The sequence below is a fragment of the Melanerpes formicivorus genome, unplaced genomic scaffold (assembly GCF_026170545.1).
Source record: "Melanerpes formicivorus ecotype bairdi unplaced genomic scaffold, bMelFor1.0.p_v2 SCAF_8, whole genome shotgun sequence".
Lineage (NCBI taxonomy): Eukaryota > Metazoa > Chordata > Aves > Piciformes > Picidae > Melanerpes > Melanerpes formicivorus.
Genome location: NW_027142360.1, coordinates 27,544,223 through 27,560,357, shown reverse-complemented (window position 1 = coordinate 27,560,357; position 16,135 = coordinate 27,544,223). Strand labels below are relative to the sequence as shown.

General features: G+C 57.2%; 1 protein-coding gene across 1 annotated transcript in view; it reads right to left on the bottom strand.

The window, feature by feature from the left end:
* Positions 1-14,985, bottom strand: part of PLXNC1 (plexin C1) — a 70,019-nt gene extending 55,034 nt beyond the window's left edge. Inside the window, exons 1-3 of the mRNA XM_068142838.1 lie at positions 14,038-14,985; positions 2,246-2,368; positions 688-822 (exon numbers count right to left, since the gene is read on the bottom strand). Coding sequence (XP_067998939.1) covers positions 688-822; positions 2,246-2,368; positions 14,038-14,985 — 1,206 coding nt within the window. The remainder of the gene's footprint in view (positions 1-687; positions 823-2,245; positions 2,369-14,037) is intronic.
* Between the last annotated feature and the right edge of the window lie 1,150 nt (positions 14,986-16,135).

The following is a 16,135-nucleotide window of genomic DNA, read 5'->3' as shown; positions in this document are numbered from 1 at the left end:
GGCCTTGCTAAACAGGCAGGTCAGGCACTGCTGAGGGTGCTTTTGGGTTGCTTTGGGCTGGTTTTAAGTCCATGCCTAACTCCAGGCAGGGAGGATTTTATCACTGAGCAACTCCTGCAGCCCATCTCTCAAACTGAGAGATTTCTCCACACCAGAAACCCCTGAACTGGCTAACAAACCCTGAGCTGCCAATACCTGGGCTGCTACATTCAGAGCAGCTCCATCTCCCAACAGCCTAGGAGTTTTGCTGGCTACTTCCAAGCTTGGTTCTTCAGGATACCCCCCAGGGGAAGAAGAAACAAAGATTCACTCAAGAGGATGACATAAACGAAGCACTGGGATAAAGGGTGTTGCTGGAGCATAGCAACAGTGGGCAGCACTGTGACAGCTGAAGCTCTTCTGAGCTCTGCAGTAAGGCAGGCAGACACAGACAGGAGCAATACAAGTATAGATGTACAGCTGATAGCTGCAGCTTGGCTAAGTAAGGGCTAGCTCTGACCCAGGCTGCGGCTTCCAGCACAGGTTTGTGTTGGACTGCAGAGCAGCTACTGGGTGCAAAGCTGGTAAGTGCAGCTTGGGGAGTTGAGGCCTAACTCTGCCCCAGCCTGATGCCTTGCCCATGAAGTGGCAGAAGTCCTTACAGCAACAGTCTAGTTGAATCTCTGCTGCCTCCAGGGTGGTGCTTACCTTGTTGGCAGAGGACACATAGATGTAGTTGTTGTCTACTGGGTCGAGCCGGAGTTTGGGGAAAACGGAGGTTTCTTCCTTAATTTCATACAAAACCTCTGGGCAACTGGGTTCCATGGCCTCATTAAGCACAGCCTACAACACATGAAATCAGACTAGTCACAAGTGCTTTCATTAATCAGTCAGCATTTTGCACCACAGCCTAATTTCAGCTCCGTCAGAGCTTCCAAGATGATTTCCTCTGCCCTGATTCCATTCACCTTCTGCTCCGGGCACCTCCACACTGCAGGAAGGAGAGAGGAAAAGACCACCAGAATAGAACTGCAACAAAACCCATTTCACACTGAATCTGGCACTGCTATGAAACATCCCTCACACTAAATATGTTCCTGATTGATGTAGAAACTGACTGTGGAAGAGATGCCCACATCCCCAAGCCATAACGCACTGAGTCCACCTACGAATGGGGAAGAGAGAAGCAGCCTTCAGGAAACAAACCACCACCCAGAGACTCAGAGTGTAAAAAGGAACCTACACCAGTTACTGACAACTGCCTCCAAGACAGAAGTTTCTTTGTGGCCTCTGTGAGCATGGACCTGAGGGGGAGTCTCTCTTTCCTCCCTTGCCCTGCTCTGCAGCTCTCCACCACCCTTCGCATGGAGCCGAAGGGAAGCAGAGGGCACAGGGATTCGTGCTGCAAGCTGACCAGCACACCAACATCCAGAGGAGTCAGAACCCATGGCTGCTCTAAGGAGGCATGGAAGACTCTGATTTCATGTTTTGCTATCAAAAGCAGAGTGAAATCAAAGGGGCAAAAGCTTTCCAAGCTCCCTACTCCAGCCCTCTCCAACTGTCTGCTTCATAGAAACAGGAGGTGAGAGGCATCCCTTGCAGGGCAGACAGGAAGTGCACATTGCAGAGCCCAGGACCAAACTGAACTGCAAGGCACAGCTGGTTGGCTGGGTGAGAGCTCTGAGAGGAAGATAAGCTGCTTTTCACTTCCAGGTGACTGATTTCAGCAAGCAGAGGTCAGCTACTCAGAAGCTAAGGCAAAATGCATCTTGACCTTTCTCTCTGCCAGCCAGCTATTCACATCACACAAGTGGGCTGAGAGACAGAGAAACATGCTCCCAAACCCCAGCAGGATCTCATACTGCTGCTGGGAAGAGCAAAGCAAGGAAGGAAGAAAGAAAAAGAAGAAATAAGAACTCCCCAGGCCCTAAATGGATCCTGTGGGCACCAGCAGTGCCCACGGGGCTGGAACTGCTTGGGGAAGTTACCTGCTCACCAAGTAACAACACAGCAGTGACCTCTCAAACAATCAAACACAGAGACCCAGGGCCCTGGAACAACCAAGCACAGAGATCCAGGGCCCTGAAACAACCAAACACAGAGATCCAGGGCCCTGAAACAACCAAGCACAGAGATCCAGGGCCCTGGAACAACCAAACAATAGCTGAGATCTGTACCAAACCTAGTGCCTAACCCAGGAAGCACTGAGCCACTGGGAGAGAGCAGCAGCTGATGGGGAAGGGAAGGAATGCTCCACTCTGCTTACCTTCAGCAGCTGTCCATCATCAGTCCCCAAGAAGAGAACTATCTGATTCAGCACCACTGTGCCATACACAGCCACCAAGCCAGAGTGCACCAGGGTAGGCAACTTCTTGATTGACTTTGCACCCTGAAAATCAGATGAGAGAGAGCTGTTACAGAAGCATTCACCTGCACTGCAAAGCCTCCAACAGAGAAGCAGCCCTGGCAAGGCCTCAGGGAGCTCAACCTGGAGCAAGACTTTGGGAGACATCTGAATTCTGACAGCAGTTTGGGAGCAGCACATCAGTGGAAGTGACACAGGAAACATGGAACTACTCACACATGGCCAATGGGGACCAAAGACCAAGACACCCCCTGCAGCTGAACATGACCTCAGGGGGCCACAGCCTTGGCCTGAGAGCAGCACAGGGACTTGGCAACCAAAGAATGCCCTGGGGCCCACTGGGAGCTGTGAGCTGCTCTCAGGGAAGAAGGTTTGGCCCCCACCTGCCTGCACCTGCTGTAGGATCCTGGAGTCACAGAAAGCTTTCACTTGGAAGAGACCTTAAAGCTTACCCATCCCCAACCCCCTTATCCAGCACCTCCCAGCAGCCCAGGCTGCTCAGGGCCTCATCCAGCCTGGCCTTGCACACCTCCAGGGAGAGGATATCCCCAGCCTCCCTGGCAGCCTGTGCCAGAGTCTCCCTCTCCTGCCAATTTCTCCCCAGTCCCCAGCCTCAGGCTCCCCTCTCCCAGCTCACAGCCATTGCCCCTGGACCTGGCACTCCCAGCCCCTGTCACAAGTCCCTCCCCAGCTCTCCTGCAGCCCCTTCAGGTACTGGGAGGCTGCTCTGAGGTCTCCCCAGAGCCTGCTCTGCTCCAGGCTGGACATCCCCAGCCATGAAGGCTCCAGGCACAATTAGCAAGCACCCTCAAGGCCTGCTAACACTGCAGGGAGGAGGCACCTCCTGGGCTCTTCTTTTTGTGTGTTTGTGTCAGAAACACTCAGAGCTTCATCCTCCCCTTTCTGGTTTCCTGCCTTACACTAAAGGAAGTTCAGCTTCTGTTTTACAGAAGCACAAACATGAGATGAAGCAGGAGAAGGCTGATGCCAGGGAGAAGATCAAGGTGCCTGTGTGACCCTGAAAGTCACCAACACTGCCTGCAACCCTCTGTCCCAGCTGGATGAACTCAAGTGACAAACACTTGTAGGCAGCTCAGCAAAGCAAGCATCATGCAGGAAGTCCTTCTACCTTGTGAAGGTACAATCCAACCCAACACAAGGGAAAACCCAACCCAAGAACCCAGACTGGAGGCAAGCCAGCTGCTGGAGAGGCTCCAGAGGAGGCCAGGAAGGTGATCAGAGGCTGGGGAACCTCCCCTGTGGGGCCAGGCTGGGAGAGCTGGGGCTGTGCAGCCTGGAGAGAAAGCTCCAGGAGACCTCAGAGCAGCCTTCCAGGACCTGAAGGGCTCCAGGAGAGCTGGGGAGGGACTTGTGACAGGGGCTGGGAGTGCCAGGATGAGAGGGAATGGCTTTGAGTAGGAAGAGAGGAGACTGAGACTGGGGATGAGGAAGAAATTCTTGAGAGTGAGGGTGGTGAGACTCTGGCACAGGCTGCCCAGGGAGGCTGTGGATGTCCTCTCCCTCCAAGAGCTCAGGGCCAGGCTGGATGAGGCCTTGAGCAAGCTGGGCTGGTGGGAGGTGTCCCTGCCCATGGCAGGGGGCTGGGGCTGGATGAGCTTTGAGGCCCCTTCCAACCCAAACTGTTCTGTGGTTCTATGAAAGGAAGCTCTGCTGTGGGAGAATGAAGTCATTCACCAGGGGATGGTCTCTGCCCCAAAGTCAGGTATCTCCCCACCCAGCCCAGGGTATCACCCCCCCCAGCCCAGGGTATCTTCCCTCCCCAGCCCAGGGCATCTCCCCCCCAGCCCAGGGTGTCTCCCCAGTGAGCAGGAACTCTGATTTGCCATCCTGCAGTCACTCCAAGCCAGTCTCCACAGGTGACACCACCAAAGGGGTGATCCCATCTGCTCTCTCATCAGCCCCAATCCCAGCTCCATTTCCCCTTCCACTCTGTAGTTCAAAGCTTTCCACTGAACTTAGGTAAGGAAATGATGTGCCCAGAAAATGCTCCCCAAGCCCACCCACTACTTAAATGCTCATCTGGGTGGTTCCCCTCACCACTCAGAGGTGTGGCTGCATGGGCATCAGTGCTGGCACACAGAGGGGACAGGCAGGGGAGGTGGGGAGAGGGGCTCAGGTAGGACAACATCCTCAGGAACAAGCTCTGTAAGTCAGCTTACAGAGTCCAGCAGCTCAGCCTCAAGGACCTTCAGAAGCCCTCTGAGTGCCTGCAGCTCTTCTGCTTTGCTGCACAAGCCAAGGAGTGAGGAGCAGCCATTCCCAGTGCCACTGTGCAGAGAGGGGAAGGCATTCTCAAAGCCATGGAGAGACTGCACAGCACAGGAGCAGCTCCACTCAGCTCCTGCATGGCAGCCTGCTGCTTCCACCCCCAGCAGTCCCTCCACACAGGAGCCCTCTCTCTTCTCAACTGCAGCCCTCAGTCAATTAAAACCTTTCTCACTCATCTGAATTATTTTAATGAGCTCACAAGAACAGCCACTTGGAATAAAAGAAGACTTGATTAACTTCCATGTTTAAAGACCCTGGAATCCCAGAGTGGCTCAGGCTGGAAGGGAGCTCAGAGCTCAGCTCCTCCAACCTCCCCTCCATGCCCAGGGACACCTCTCAGCTACACTCAGCTGCTCAGGGCCTCATCCAGCCTGGCCCTCAACACCCCCAGGCAGGAGGCAGCCACAGCCTCCCTGGGCAGCCTGGGCCAGAGGCTCAGCAGCCTCCTGCTGAACAACTTCTGCCTCAGCTCCACTCTGACCCTGCTCTGCCTCAGCTCCAAACCATTCCCCCTGGGCCTGGCTCCAGACCCCCTCAGCAAAAGTCTCTCTGCAGCCTTCCTGCAGGCTCCCTTCAGGTGCTGGCAGCAGCTCTGAGGTGCCCCTGGAGCCTTCTCCTCTGCAGGCTGCACAGCCCCAGCTCCCCCAGCCTGTGCTCAGGGCAGAGCTGCTCCAGCCCTTGGAGCATCTCTGTGGCCTCCTCTGGGCTCTCCCCAGCAGCTCTGTGTCCTTCTCCTGCTGGGACCCCAGAGCTGGAGGCAGGGTTGGAGGTGAGGTCTGAGCAGAGCCCAGGGGCAGGATCCCCTCTGCTGCCCTGCTGCCCACCCTGCTCTGGCTGCAGCCCAGCACACAGCTGCCTGAGGGCTGCAGGAGGCACTGCTGGCTCCTGGGGAGCTGCTCAGCACCCAGCACCCCCAAGGCTCCTGCTTCAGGGCTGCTCCCAACCCACTCTGCACCCAGCCTGGAGCTGTTTTTCCTTGCAGCAGGAAGACGACTCAGAACTGCCAGGCACTGCCACACAGCTCCAGCAGAACTGACCTGGGCATGAGACTTCAGTACCATGGAGGTCTCCTTTGGGTGTGGAGGGGAAACTAAATGCTTGGAAGCATTCTGAGGGGGGCAGTCAGCTCTTGTTTTCATTAGGTGAGCTGGAAGGCTCACTGTGTGCAGCAGGGCTGGGGTGCCAAAACTCCATCCCTGTCAGCCTGCACTCAGGCTCAGCAGCATGGGGATGAAGCTGCCAGGCTCTGACTTCCACCAGCACTTAGGACCTTTTCTTTCCTGCAGTGCACCATGCAGTGGTGTGAGGAAATCAAACCACCTCCCAGCCTCTGTACAACAAGATCAGAGAGCAGGAGAGGACTGCCCCAGTCCCTGCAGAGCCTTGCTGCCAGGCTTTGTTTTGACCCACATACCAGTGAGATCACCAGTGTCATATCAGAGCATCCTCCTCAGCTGACTGCAGAACCACTACTGACAAGTGTGGAAGCCTCCTCCCCTCACCCTGCTTGCTGGAGGGAGGGTCAGCATGCCATGGAGCTAATGCAGACAGGGGGGGCAGCCACCACTGAGACTGCCTTCTCTCTCTAGCAGCCTGTCTCCCCAGCTTGCCTGCTCCCTCTGAGGTGCAGCTGCTGCTCTGCCCCTTCTGGCACCCCTCTCCCATGGGCATTTATGTTCACCAAGCCCTTTTACCTTCCCCACTGTGACTAATGGGGTCACAGCACTCCAGGGCCTTCCCAAGCTTTCCCTTTCACAGCTAAAACCACCCTTACAGTGCATTCCAAGGGCTGAACTTCCTTTATACTTGAGGAGTCACTCATGCTCACACATCCATTTGTCTGCCCTGGAACACTTGCAGGGTCACACAAAACCAAGGCAAGCAAAAGAAAAGACAATGCTGCTCTAGGAGACATTAAGCTTTCAGTTCCACCCTCCTCTCCTCTCCCCTGCCCCTCTCCTCTCCCCTGCCCCTCTCCTCTCCCCTGCCCCTCTCCTCTCCCCTGCCCCTCTCTGTTGTCTCTCACAGCCTTCAGAGGTGAGCCTGGAGACCTCTCCTGCATCAGCTTACATCTTGCTTTTCAGTTCCCCCCCGTGCAGGTTGGTTTCTGGCAGGAAAGGTATCTGCAGTCATTTTCTCTTTTTGCCTCCCATTTCCAGGTTTCCCTCCCTGTGATTCCAGCTGCAGCAACCACACTCACTGCTGCCTTCTGTCCTGACTTCCTCCTGGCAATTTCACACTCTGTGCCTGGGAGGGGAGGGCAGCAGTTGGAGCTCAGGCAGCACTCAACATACCACAGCTGGCCAAAAAGCCAAAGCCAAGGGTTTGAGCAGCAGAGAGGGTGAACAGATGCAGCCACACAGAAGGACACCAGGCCTGTGATCAGTCTGCAGCAAGAGTCAGCACTGCAACAACACAGAGATGTTTACTCTAGAGGGGAAAAAACATCTGGAACCTCACTCTCCTTTCTGAATGTCACCCCCCTGCACCCCCCTGCACCAACTTCTGCTGTATCAGAGGGCCTCAAACCTAACACACTGGGGCATGCAGCAAGCCTTCATTCAGGCTGAGGGATGAGGAGATGAACTGTTCAGTTCAGTGTCCACTCCTGGACACTGAGGAGCTGGAGAAGGGCAGCAGAGCTGGCAAAGGGCACTCCTGGGTGGGGGGATGGCTCAGCAGGCTCAGGGGCTGCTGCTTACTGCTTTGTCCTCTACCTAGACACTGGTTACAGGTGGAATTCCTCAGGGAGCCTATCCTGGAACATGTCCTGCTCCCTGTCTTTGCCAAGGGCCTGGAGGAAGACACTGCAAGCTTCTGGGTTAAGCTTGCAGGTGACATTGCCACGCACCCAGCAGTGAGTGCAGGGCTGCCACTCAGAGAGACCTCGATGGGCTGTGGCAATGGCCCAACAGGAACCTCAAGGAACTGAGCAAGAAGGCCTGCAGCTGGGATGAGCTAACCTCCTGTGATGCTGAGGAGGACACAAAGGGTCCTGGAGGGCAGCAGCCCCCAGGGAGGGCTGGCAGCAGCCCAGTCTGTGAGCACAGGAGCACAGACAGAGCGAGGGAGGGAGGAGATGATTCCTCTTTGCCTGGCATGTGCCCAGGACACTGAGCCCAGTTGTGCCCAGCTCTGGAGTCCCCCTGTGGCACTGATCCTGATAGAGCAGAGTGAGCTCCCTGTGCTGGACAGGGCATGGGGCAGCTGCTCCAGAGGACAGGCTGGGCTGCTGCAGCCTAGAGGAGAGGCACTGTCAGAGGGACCAGAGGAATGGAGCCAGGCTCTGGACTGGGCTGTGTGCAGCACAACAACAGATAATGACACAAAGTGAAACAGAGGAGCTCTCTAGTAGACAAGAGATTAAAGCCCATCACCATGAGGACAATGAAGCAGAACAGGCTGTCCAGAGATGTTACACAGTCTGCATTCCTGCAGGTTTCAAGATGTGACAGGGCAAAGCCCAGAGCAACCTCATCTGCTCTCAGATCTGACCCTGCTGTGAGCAGGGAGCTGGGCTGGAGACCTCCTCTGAGCTTCCAGCCAGCCTGAATGTCTCTGTAATCCCAAGGAAGCAAATCCTCTGCTCAGGAGCCCCCAGGCTCCCCTAAGTTTCCATTAGGAACACCTCTCCTCCTTCCTGACAGCCTGAGAGTTCACAGGTCTCCTGTGGTTTGCTGTCCACACCAAACTGGGATGAACTGAAAATTGATCCTAACTGGACAGAAATATTCCCTCTGGAAATGTTAACTCTGGAAGCCTGTCAAGCATCAGACAAACCCTGGCAGTTGCTAATCCACAGGAGATGACTCTGCTCCTAGGCAATTAATTACAGGATCAAATTTGCTACTAAATGATATTTAGGAGGCTGCCATTCTTGCCTTAACTAAAAGCCCATGAATCAGTTTGGAGATCAGTTAGCAGCCCAACTGAAGCAGCATTCCTGTCAATTAATGGCTGTGATTAAACTGATGGCAGTGCTGACTTCAAACATCTCCTCTCAGTAGATCTCAGAGCAGCTGATTTCTCCTCGGATTCCAAACCCAGCTCACTATACTGAGGGCCAGAAAGCAACCCACACTTGTATCACCCACTGGAAAATGCAGGCACTGGCAGCACAGACTGCTGTGGAGCTTTCCCTGCAGCAAAGAGCAGATGAAAACCCCACCAGGACAGCTCTCCATGCAGCAGCTCTCACACCTACTTCACACAGCGTCCTGGCCTGGAGCAGCGCTGCTGTGGCCAGCAGCAGCAGCAGGGAAGTGACTGTCCTCCCTGCTCAGCACTGCTGAGGCTGCACTCGGGATCCTGCCTTCAGTTCTGGGCCCTCACTCCAAGGAGGGCATGGAGGGAGTGGAGCAGGTCCACAGAAGGGCAACCAAGCTGGAATCACAGCAGGCACTGGGTTGGAAGGGATCCAATCCCCCTGAAGGGAGCAGGGACATCTCTAACCAGATCATACTGCTCAGAACTACATCCAGTTTGGCCTTGGTTGTCACCTTTCCCCCTGTACTCAGCGCTGGTGAGGTTCAGTTCTGGGCCCCTCACTCCAGGAAGGACATTGAGGGGATGGAGAATGTCCAGAAAAGGGCAAGGGGAAGGGCCTGGGGAAGAGGGCTGGGGAGGAGCAGCTGAGGGAGCTGGGGGTGTCCAGCCTGGAGAAGAGGAGGCTGAGGGAGACCTCCTTGCTCTCTGCAGCTCCCTGAGAGGAGGCTGCAGTGAGCTGGGGGTTGAGCTCTGCTCCCTAGGATGAGGTGATGGAAGGACAGGCAATGGCCTGGAATTGTGCCAGGGGAGGGTTAGGTTGGAGAGGAGGAAAAATGTCTCTGCTGCAAGAGTGGTCAGGGCCTGGCAGAGGCTGCCCAGGGAGGTGGTGGTGGAGTCCCCATGCCTGGAGGGGTTCCAGAAAGGACATGGTGCTTGGGGCCATGGTGGTGTGGGGCTGATGTTGGACTGAGTGACCTTAGAGGTCTTCTCCAACCAAAACTATTCTATGATTCTCAATGTCCTTCTTGCAGTGAGATGCCCAAAACTGCAGCCAGTGTTTGAGGTGTGGCCTCACCAGAGCTGAGCTCAGAGGCACCACCACTTCCCTAGGGGCCCCTGCAGATGCAGGCAGTGCTGGCCAGCCCTCACCACACACTGCTCCAGGGCTGGAAGCAGACATCATCCAAACTAGAAGATGAGGATCAGAGGAAAATGAGCTCAGTGTAAAACTGCAAGATGTCTTCAGGGGCACTTCACCCAAGACACCACTTGCCTCCTGCTACTCAGGGATGATGTCTCTGGGGATCCACTATTAGAGATGTCCAGAATGAACACCTCCAACTAAGAGCACAGGCTTTGTGCACTCACTCTCCTGCAGAACACAACCCCAGAGTTAGGCAGGTCTCACAAACAGCAGCTCCACAGAGTCTGTAGCTGTCACACACTGGTCAAGTTGGACCTGAAACATGACTCATTTTCAGTGACAGCCTCAAAAGCAGCATTAAAACTTCATGCAAATGCCAGCCTCGGCCCCAGCAGCAGTGCAGAGCTGGAGAGGGTACACACCTGCTCTGAGCATGAACAACAACTTGGTTGCAATCCAGTGAAGTACTCAAGCTCATGCTTAACCTTAAATGCATGGGCATGAAGCTGATGGAGCTACTCATATGCTTAGTGTTAAGTATGCCCTTAAGTGCTTCGCTGGGTTAGGGCCAGCAAGCTCAGAACCTCACAGGGAAGAGCTTAAGAGCAGAACAGGCAGCAGGAGAACAAGAGAGGATTCAGGACCAGAGATGCTTAGTCCTAAGTTCCTCTTGCAGTGCACTGCTGAGTAGTGATGTCAACACAGAGGGCAGATAGAAGCAGCTGTGTGAGTGCAGACAGGCAGGAGGATGTCTTGCCTAAAGGTAATCAGAGTAATTGCAGAGATCTGGGGAGTGACAAGCTCAGAAGGAAAACAAACTGCACCTACTTCCTCATGTATACTCCAACAGTTGTGTTCCTGCTGAGAGAAATCCTGCTCTTTTCAGCTCCTGCAGAAGCTGAGAGCCCAGGCCCCTGATCCGTGTAGCACAGCACAGCTCAGCTCCACAGCTCAAGCCACCCAGCCAAGAGCCAGGCTAAGAGCCAGGCTAAGCCCCAGAGCAGCACACAGCACCTGGCATCTGCAATGCAAACGGCACCAACACCACAGGGCTCTGCACTCCCAGCAAACACAATCACACCACCATGGAACTGCTTGGGTTGGAAGAGACCTCCAGGAGCAGCCAGTCCAACATCAACCCAACACCACCACGGCCCCAAGCACCACGTCCTCCATGTCCTTTCTTGAGCCCCTCCAGGCATGGGGACTCCACCACCCCCCTGGGCAGCCTTTGCCAGTCCCTGACCACTCTTGCACCGAAGGAATTTTTTCTCATCTCCTTCCTAAGCCTCCCCAGGCACAGTTTCAGGCCAGTTCCTCTCCTTCTATTGCCTGATACTAGGGAGAAGTGGCCAACCTCCAGCTCAATGCAGCCTCCTCCCAGGGAGCTGTAGAGAGCAATGAGGTCTCCCTCAGCTTCCTCTTCTCCAGGCTGAACACCCCCAGCTCCCCCAGCTGCTCCTCCCCAGCCCTGCTCTCCAGACCCTTCCCCAGCTTGGTCATCCTTCTGTGGACCTGTCCCAACCCCTCAATGTCCTTCCTGGAGTGAGAAGCCCAAAACTGAACCCAGTACTCAAGCTGAGGCCTCGCCACTGCCCAGGACAGGGGCACCACCATTCCCTTGCACGCTGCCAGCCCCTGCTCAGCACCAAGACTCGATTCAAAGGATGGCACTTCAAAGCAGGCACTAAGGACTGCTGCTTGCTGCCATGCCTACACCTCACAGTACAACGTGCTCCTGACAGCTCCGTGCTACCAGGCAGCCCTCTCTGGCCACAGCCACCACTGCCTGCTGCCCACACTTCCACAGGCTGCACACCACCTTCCTGCCAGCTCCAAAGCCTGCACGCTCCTGAGCCCAACCACAGCACGTTCCACGTTTGCAGGGACTCCCACCAGGGTTTGGTGAGAGACAGGAGAAGGATCTGGTCTCAAACAACCAGAAGCAGCAGCATATGGGGCTGTCATCTTCCAACTTACTCTGCAGTAGCCCAGCCTAACCTTCTGTAGTATAAAAACCATATTAAAGCTGAACTGCATGCATGTGCTGCTGTTTGTACACCAGCAGCACACACAATTAGCATTAAAAGGGAAGCCTAATTAGCCAAGTAATGTTGTAGGTCATATCACTACACATCCCACCCCCCCACCCCCCCAGATGTCCTATCTCACAAAACATTGAAGCAGCACTTGATCATGTTGGAGGCAAGCTGGGTGTATGGTTCCCAAGCACCATGAATGATAACACCAGCACACTCGGGGGCACGGTGTTAAGCAACCAATCCTCCTCTTCGCTTTGATGCTGGGCTTCCTCAGCACTGTACCCAAAGATGAGCTGCATTTCATGTCCCAGGGGGCTTTGTCCCTCCTGGAAAGTAACTTTGGAGTCACTGGTCTCTAACCTGAGGGAGTGGTCAGGGCCTGGCAGAGGCTGCCCAGGGAGGTGGTGGAGTCCCCAGCCCTGGAGGGGTTGCAGAACCCTGTGGCCACGGCACTTGGAGCCATGGTTTGCTGGCCATGGTGGGGTTGGGTTGCTGGTTGGAGTGGATGCTCTTAGAGGGCTTTTCCAACCCAAACAACTCCATGGTTCTGTGATCTGAGTCACACCAACCCTTGGACAAGTGGATGGTTGTCACATCCAGGCCCCGGGAGGCAATGGGGATGGGAGGCTGAGCGGAACAGCAGTCTCACAGCAATACCTGCTTCACCACACCTGCAGGAGGTTGCTCCATGAAAGCCACGAGACTCCCCTGCAACAGATAGCGTGGGGCTTTGGATAGATGGCTATAAAGAACCTGCTGCCCAGGGAGGTCTTTGCTTTGCTTGGGTTTTGCAGCCTCACCAAGCAAATCCACGAGCAATTACGAGCTAAGAACACAAACCAAGACTCCAGCCAGCAAATCACTAACTACTTTGGGATGAGGATGAGGCTCCAAATTCGTGCAGTTTGCCTTGTCAGAGTAGGGAAATCATGCAGGAAGCTGCAAACTGGCACTGGGAAGGAAAGGATTGGCTTGGGCTCTGTTGTGAGACTTTCACTGTTTACTTCAGCAGGCGTTTCACCCACATATGGGCTCCTCATTCATAACTGCATCCTCTAGCTCTGGCAGCAGTCTCACAGCTCAGTAGGAAGACGAGCAGTGATTCACACAAGCCCTCCAGTGCTTTGTGTTTGGAAGGAGCTCAGCACTGTGCTCTGCTCTGGGCTAGCTTGGGGAAGCCAAGAAGTGACAGATATCCACTGTACAAATTCTTTCAAGGAGTTTCCAACAGCTCCCATCCTAACACAGCAAGGCATCAGGGGGCCCTGATGAAGGATGCAAGAGGCCAGGGCTTGCTTTACGCTGCCTTGATTTACCATGCCTGGCTCGATCCCTCCTGCTTCTCCTTTTGCCAGGGCTCTGAAAAGCCTTCTGAGTGCAACTTCAAAGCACCTTCTTCACCCAAATTACCATTTTTAGCTTTAATTGTAATTAATTCCTTTCCTAGCTACCAAAACCACAGCAAAGCAAGTAACCTTGCCCATCCTGTCCTCCAGCTCCCCAGCTTGCCCTCAAAAAGCAGCAGCAGCAGCTGAAGAGAGAGCATTAGGGAAGGAGGTGATCTCCATGGGATACCACTGCCTGCGAACACGTAACCAGCACCACAACAAAGCTGCGCTGCCTACTGCTGCCTGCCGCACAGATGGGCTCAGGAGGGTGGCCCTGAGCCCTCTCCAGCAAGGCTAACCCTGGGAGGTTTGGGAGACACCTACCAGGGAACAAGCAACCACGAGTAAGCAGTGAGCAATGGGGCTAGCAAGGCACACAGCCCAGTGCACAGGAGTCAGCTGGATTGGCTTTTCCCCCCTCCTGATGTAGCTGCAGTGACAGGAGATGTGAATGCACACAACAAGGTAGGAGATGCTTCAGCGAGGCTGGATGGAGAGCACAGTGAAGTGCAACTAATGCTGGGCATAAGAAAAGACTTGTTGAGCGAGGAGCCTGAGACTCAGCCCTGACCCGGGATGCCCTCAGACATGCCTCTGCTGCAAGGCAGGTGGGAACGATGCTCCAAACCTGGTAAGGGGTCAAGGTCTCAGAAACAGAAAGCACTGGAGGGCTGATGAAGCCAGGGCGGACGCGCAGAGCCTGGGACAGCTCTGAAGTTCCCTGCTAACTTCATGAGCCTTCGGCTCGGGGACACTCCACGAGTCACACACAGCAACACAAACACAACAGCATCCAGGAGGGCTGGCGGGATGGAGGCTCGGCAAAGCCATGCCCGGACTTACACAGCTCCTCCCGTTCATGATGAAGTCTGTGGACCCGCAGGCTTGCTCCTTCACCTCCTCCATCCCGAAGATGCAGACGGCGGTGGTGTTCCAGGCCTTGGCATCGTGGTTGTGGTGGAAAACGCCCACCCACCAGCCCCGCCGGCCCCGTCGGATGAGGCTGGAGGAAACGATGAGGCTCCTGCACCCGCAGTCCAAAGCCACATGCCCCTGCAGAGTGAGGCCGCCCTCCGAGGGGCGCAGCTGGCGCAGGACAGCCATGGAGGGTGGCTCGGCGTACCCACCCCGCCTGACCTTCAACCTGTAGTAGGGGAAGAAGAGATGATCCCCCCACTGCAGGGCGTCAACGAAGTGCAGCGGTTCCTTCCTGCGCTTGATGATGCCCAGCTCCTCCTTGGACTCCAGGTTGTCCATGCTGCGCATCGTGATGACGGTCGCCTCGTCCGACTGGGAGGGCTCGCAGCCCAGACGGCTCTTGGAGTCGCCGGTCGAGTAGGTGGCCGCCACGGCCAGGTACCAGGCGCCGGACAGCTGGAAGACGACGCCGGCGGTGGAGCCGTCGGGCAGGCAGCTGACCACCTCGCTGCGGTTGAGGCGCTGGCGGTAGGCCGGCAGCTCCCACACCTCGCAGGTGCCGTCCTTCTGCGTCCAGCCGGCCAGCAGCACGCCCGCCCCCCCGGCCTCCTCGTAGGGCAGCAGCAGGTTGCTGCGAGTGCCGGGGGGCTCCCGGCAGCCCTGCCCGGCCGGCGGCGCCAGGCGGCGGCGCGGCCGCAGCTCGGGCCACAGCTCGTAGAGGCAGCTGCCGCCCGCCACCAGCACGCCGCCGCCGCTCACCTCGATGTTGTCGATGCGGGGCCCCGGCAGCTCGAAGCTCTGGGGGCCGCTGGCGCCCGCCAGCGCCGCCAGCAGGGGCAGCGCCCAGCTGAGGGCGGGCGGCGGCGCCGCCATGGGCGCGGGCTGGGCTCGGCTCGGCGCCGCGGGGCGCCTCAGGCGGCGGCGGGCGGCGGGCGCCGCTGCGCCATGGTGCGCGGAGGGGGCCGGGCGCTGCCGCTGCCGCCGCCGCCGCCGCTGCCTTCTCCGCCGCGGCCGGGCTGTGCGCGGGCGGGGAGTTCCTCTTTCGGGGCGGGGAGGAGAGAAGAGGAGGGGAGGGGAGGGGGTGCCTGCACGGGAGAGGTGGGCCGGGCTCCTCCGGGAGGGCTGCCGAGCCACCTCGCCGCCGTGCGCCGCCGCTCCCCCTCCGCCCCCTGGCCCCGCCAGCCCAGCCCGCCTCGCCGCGCACGGGGGGCGGCGGCGGCGGCGCGGGAGCCCACCTCGACCGCCCGGCTCGGGGGGGGGGGAGCCGGGGCTGGGGGCGGCCGCTTCCCCGCGGCGGGACGCAGAGCGGGGCGACACTCGCCTCGCCTCGCCTCGGGCGTGCTACTGCGCTTGGCCACCGGCCCCGGGGGGGTAGCGGCTCCCTCCCTTCCCTCCCTTCCCTCCCTTCCCTCCCCGGGGGCTCAGGACGCTGGTCCCTCCGGGGCAAGGTGGCCTCCCGCGCACCCCGCTCCGCATCTCCCCGCCCGGCTGCAGCCTCCCTGCTGGGCACCGGGCTCCGCACGCTGCCGCCTCGGCAGCCCGGCTGCCGCCCGTTGAAACGCCGCAGAACCTCCTGGATCAACAGCACCTGTGTAGCCCAGCCCGTCATTGCCACCCTGAGCATCAGGACTGGGGTGTGGGGTCTCACGGGCTTGCCTGAAGTAGAACAAAGGCTCCAAGCTTCCTCCCGAGTTCAGCGGGGTGGGCAGGAAGCTGTGTCCTCCCCAGCCCTGCTGCTGTGAGACTGACACCCACCCAACGCAGGCGGGAGAACAGGACGGGACACTGAATGCTGCAGCTGATACCAATGTAGCCTGGGGGGGATGAGATTGAGAGCAGCCCTGCAGGAAAGGACCTGGGACTCTGGGGGGTGAGAAGCTGGACAGGAGCCAGCAATAGGCACTGGCAGCACAGAAGGCAAATGGCAGCCCAGGCTGCATCCAAAGCAGCACGGCCAGAGATGGAGGGAGGAGACCCTGCCCCTCTGCTCTGGGGAGACCTCACCTGCAGTGCTGTGTCCAGC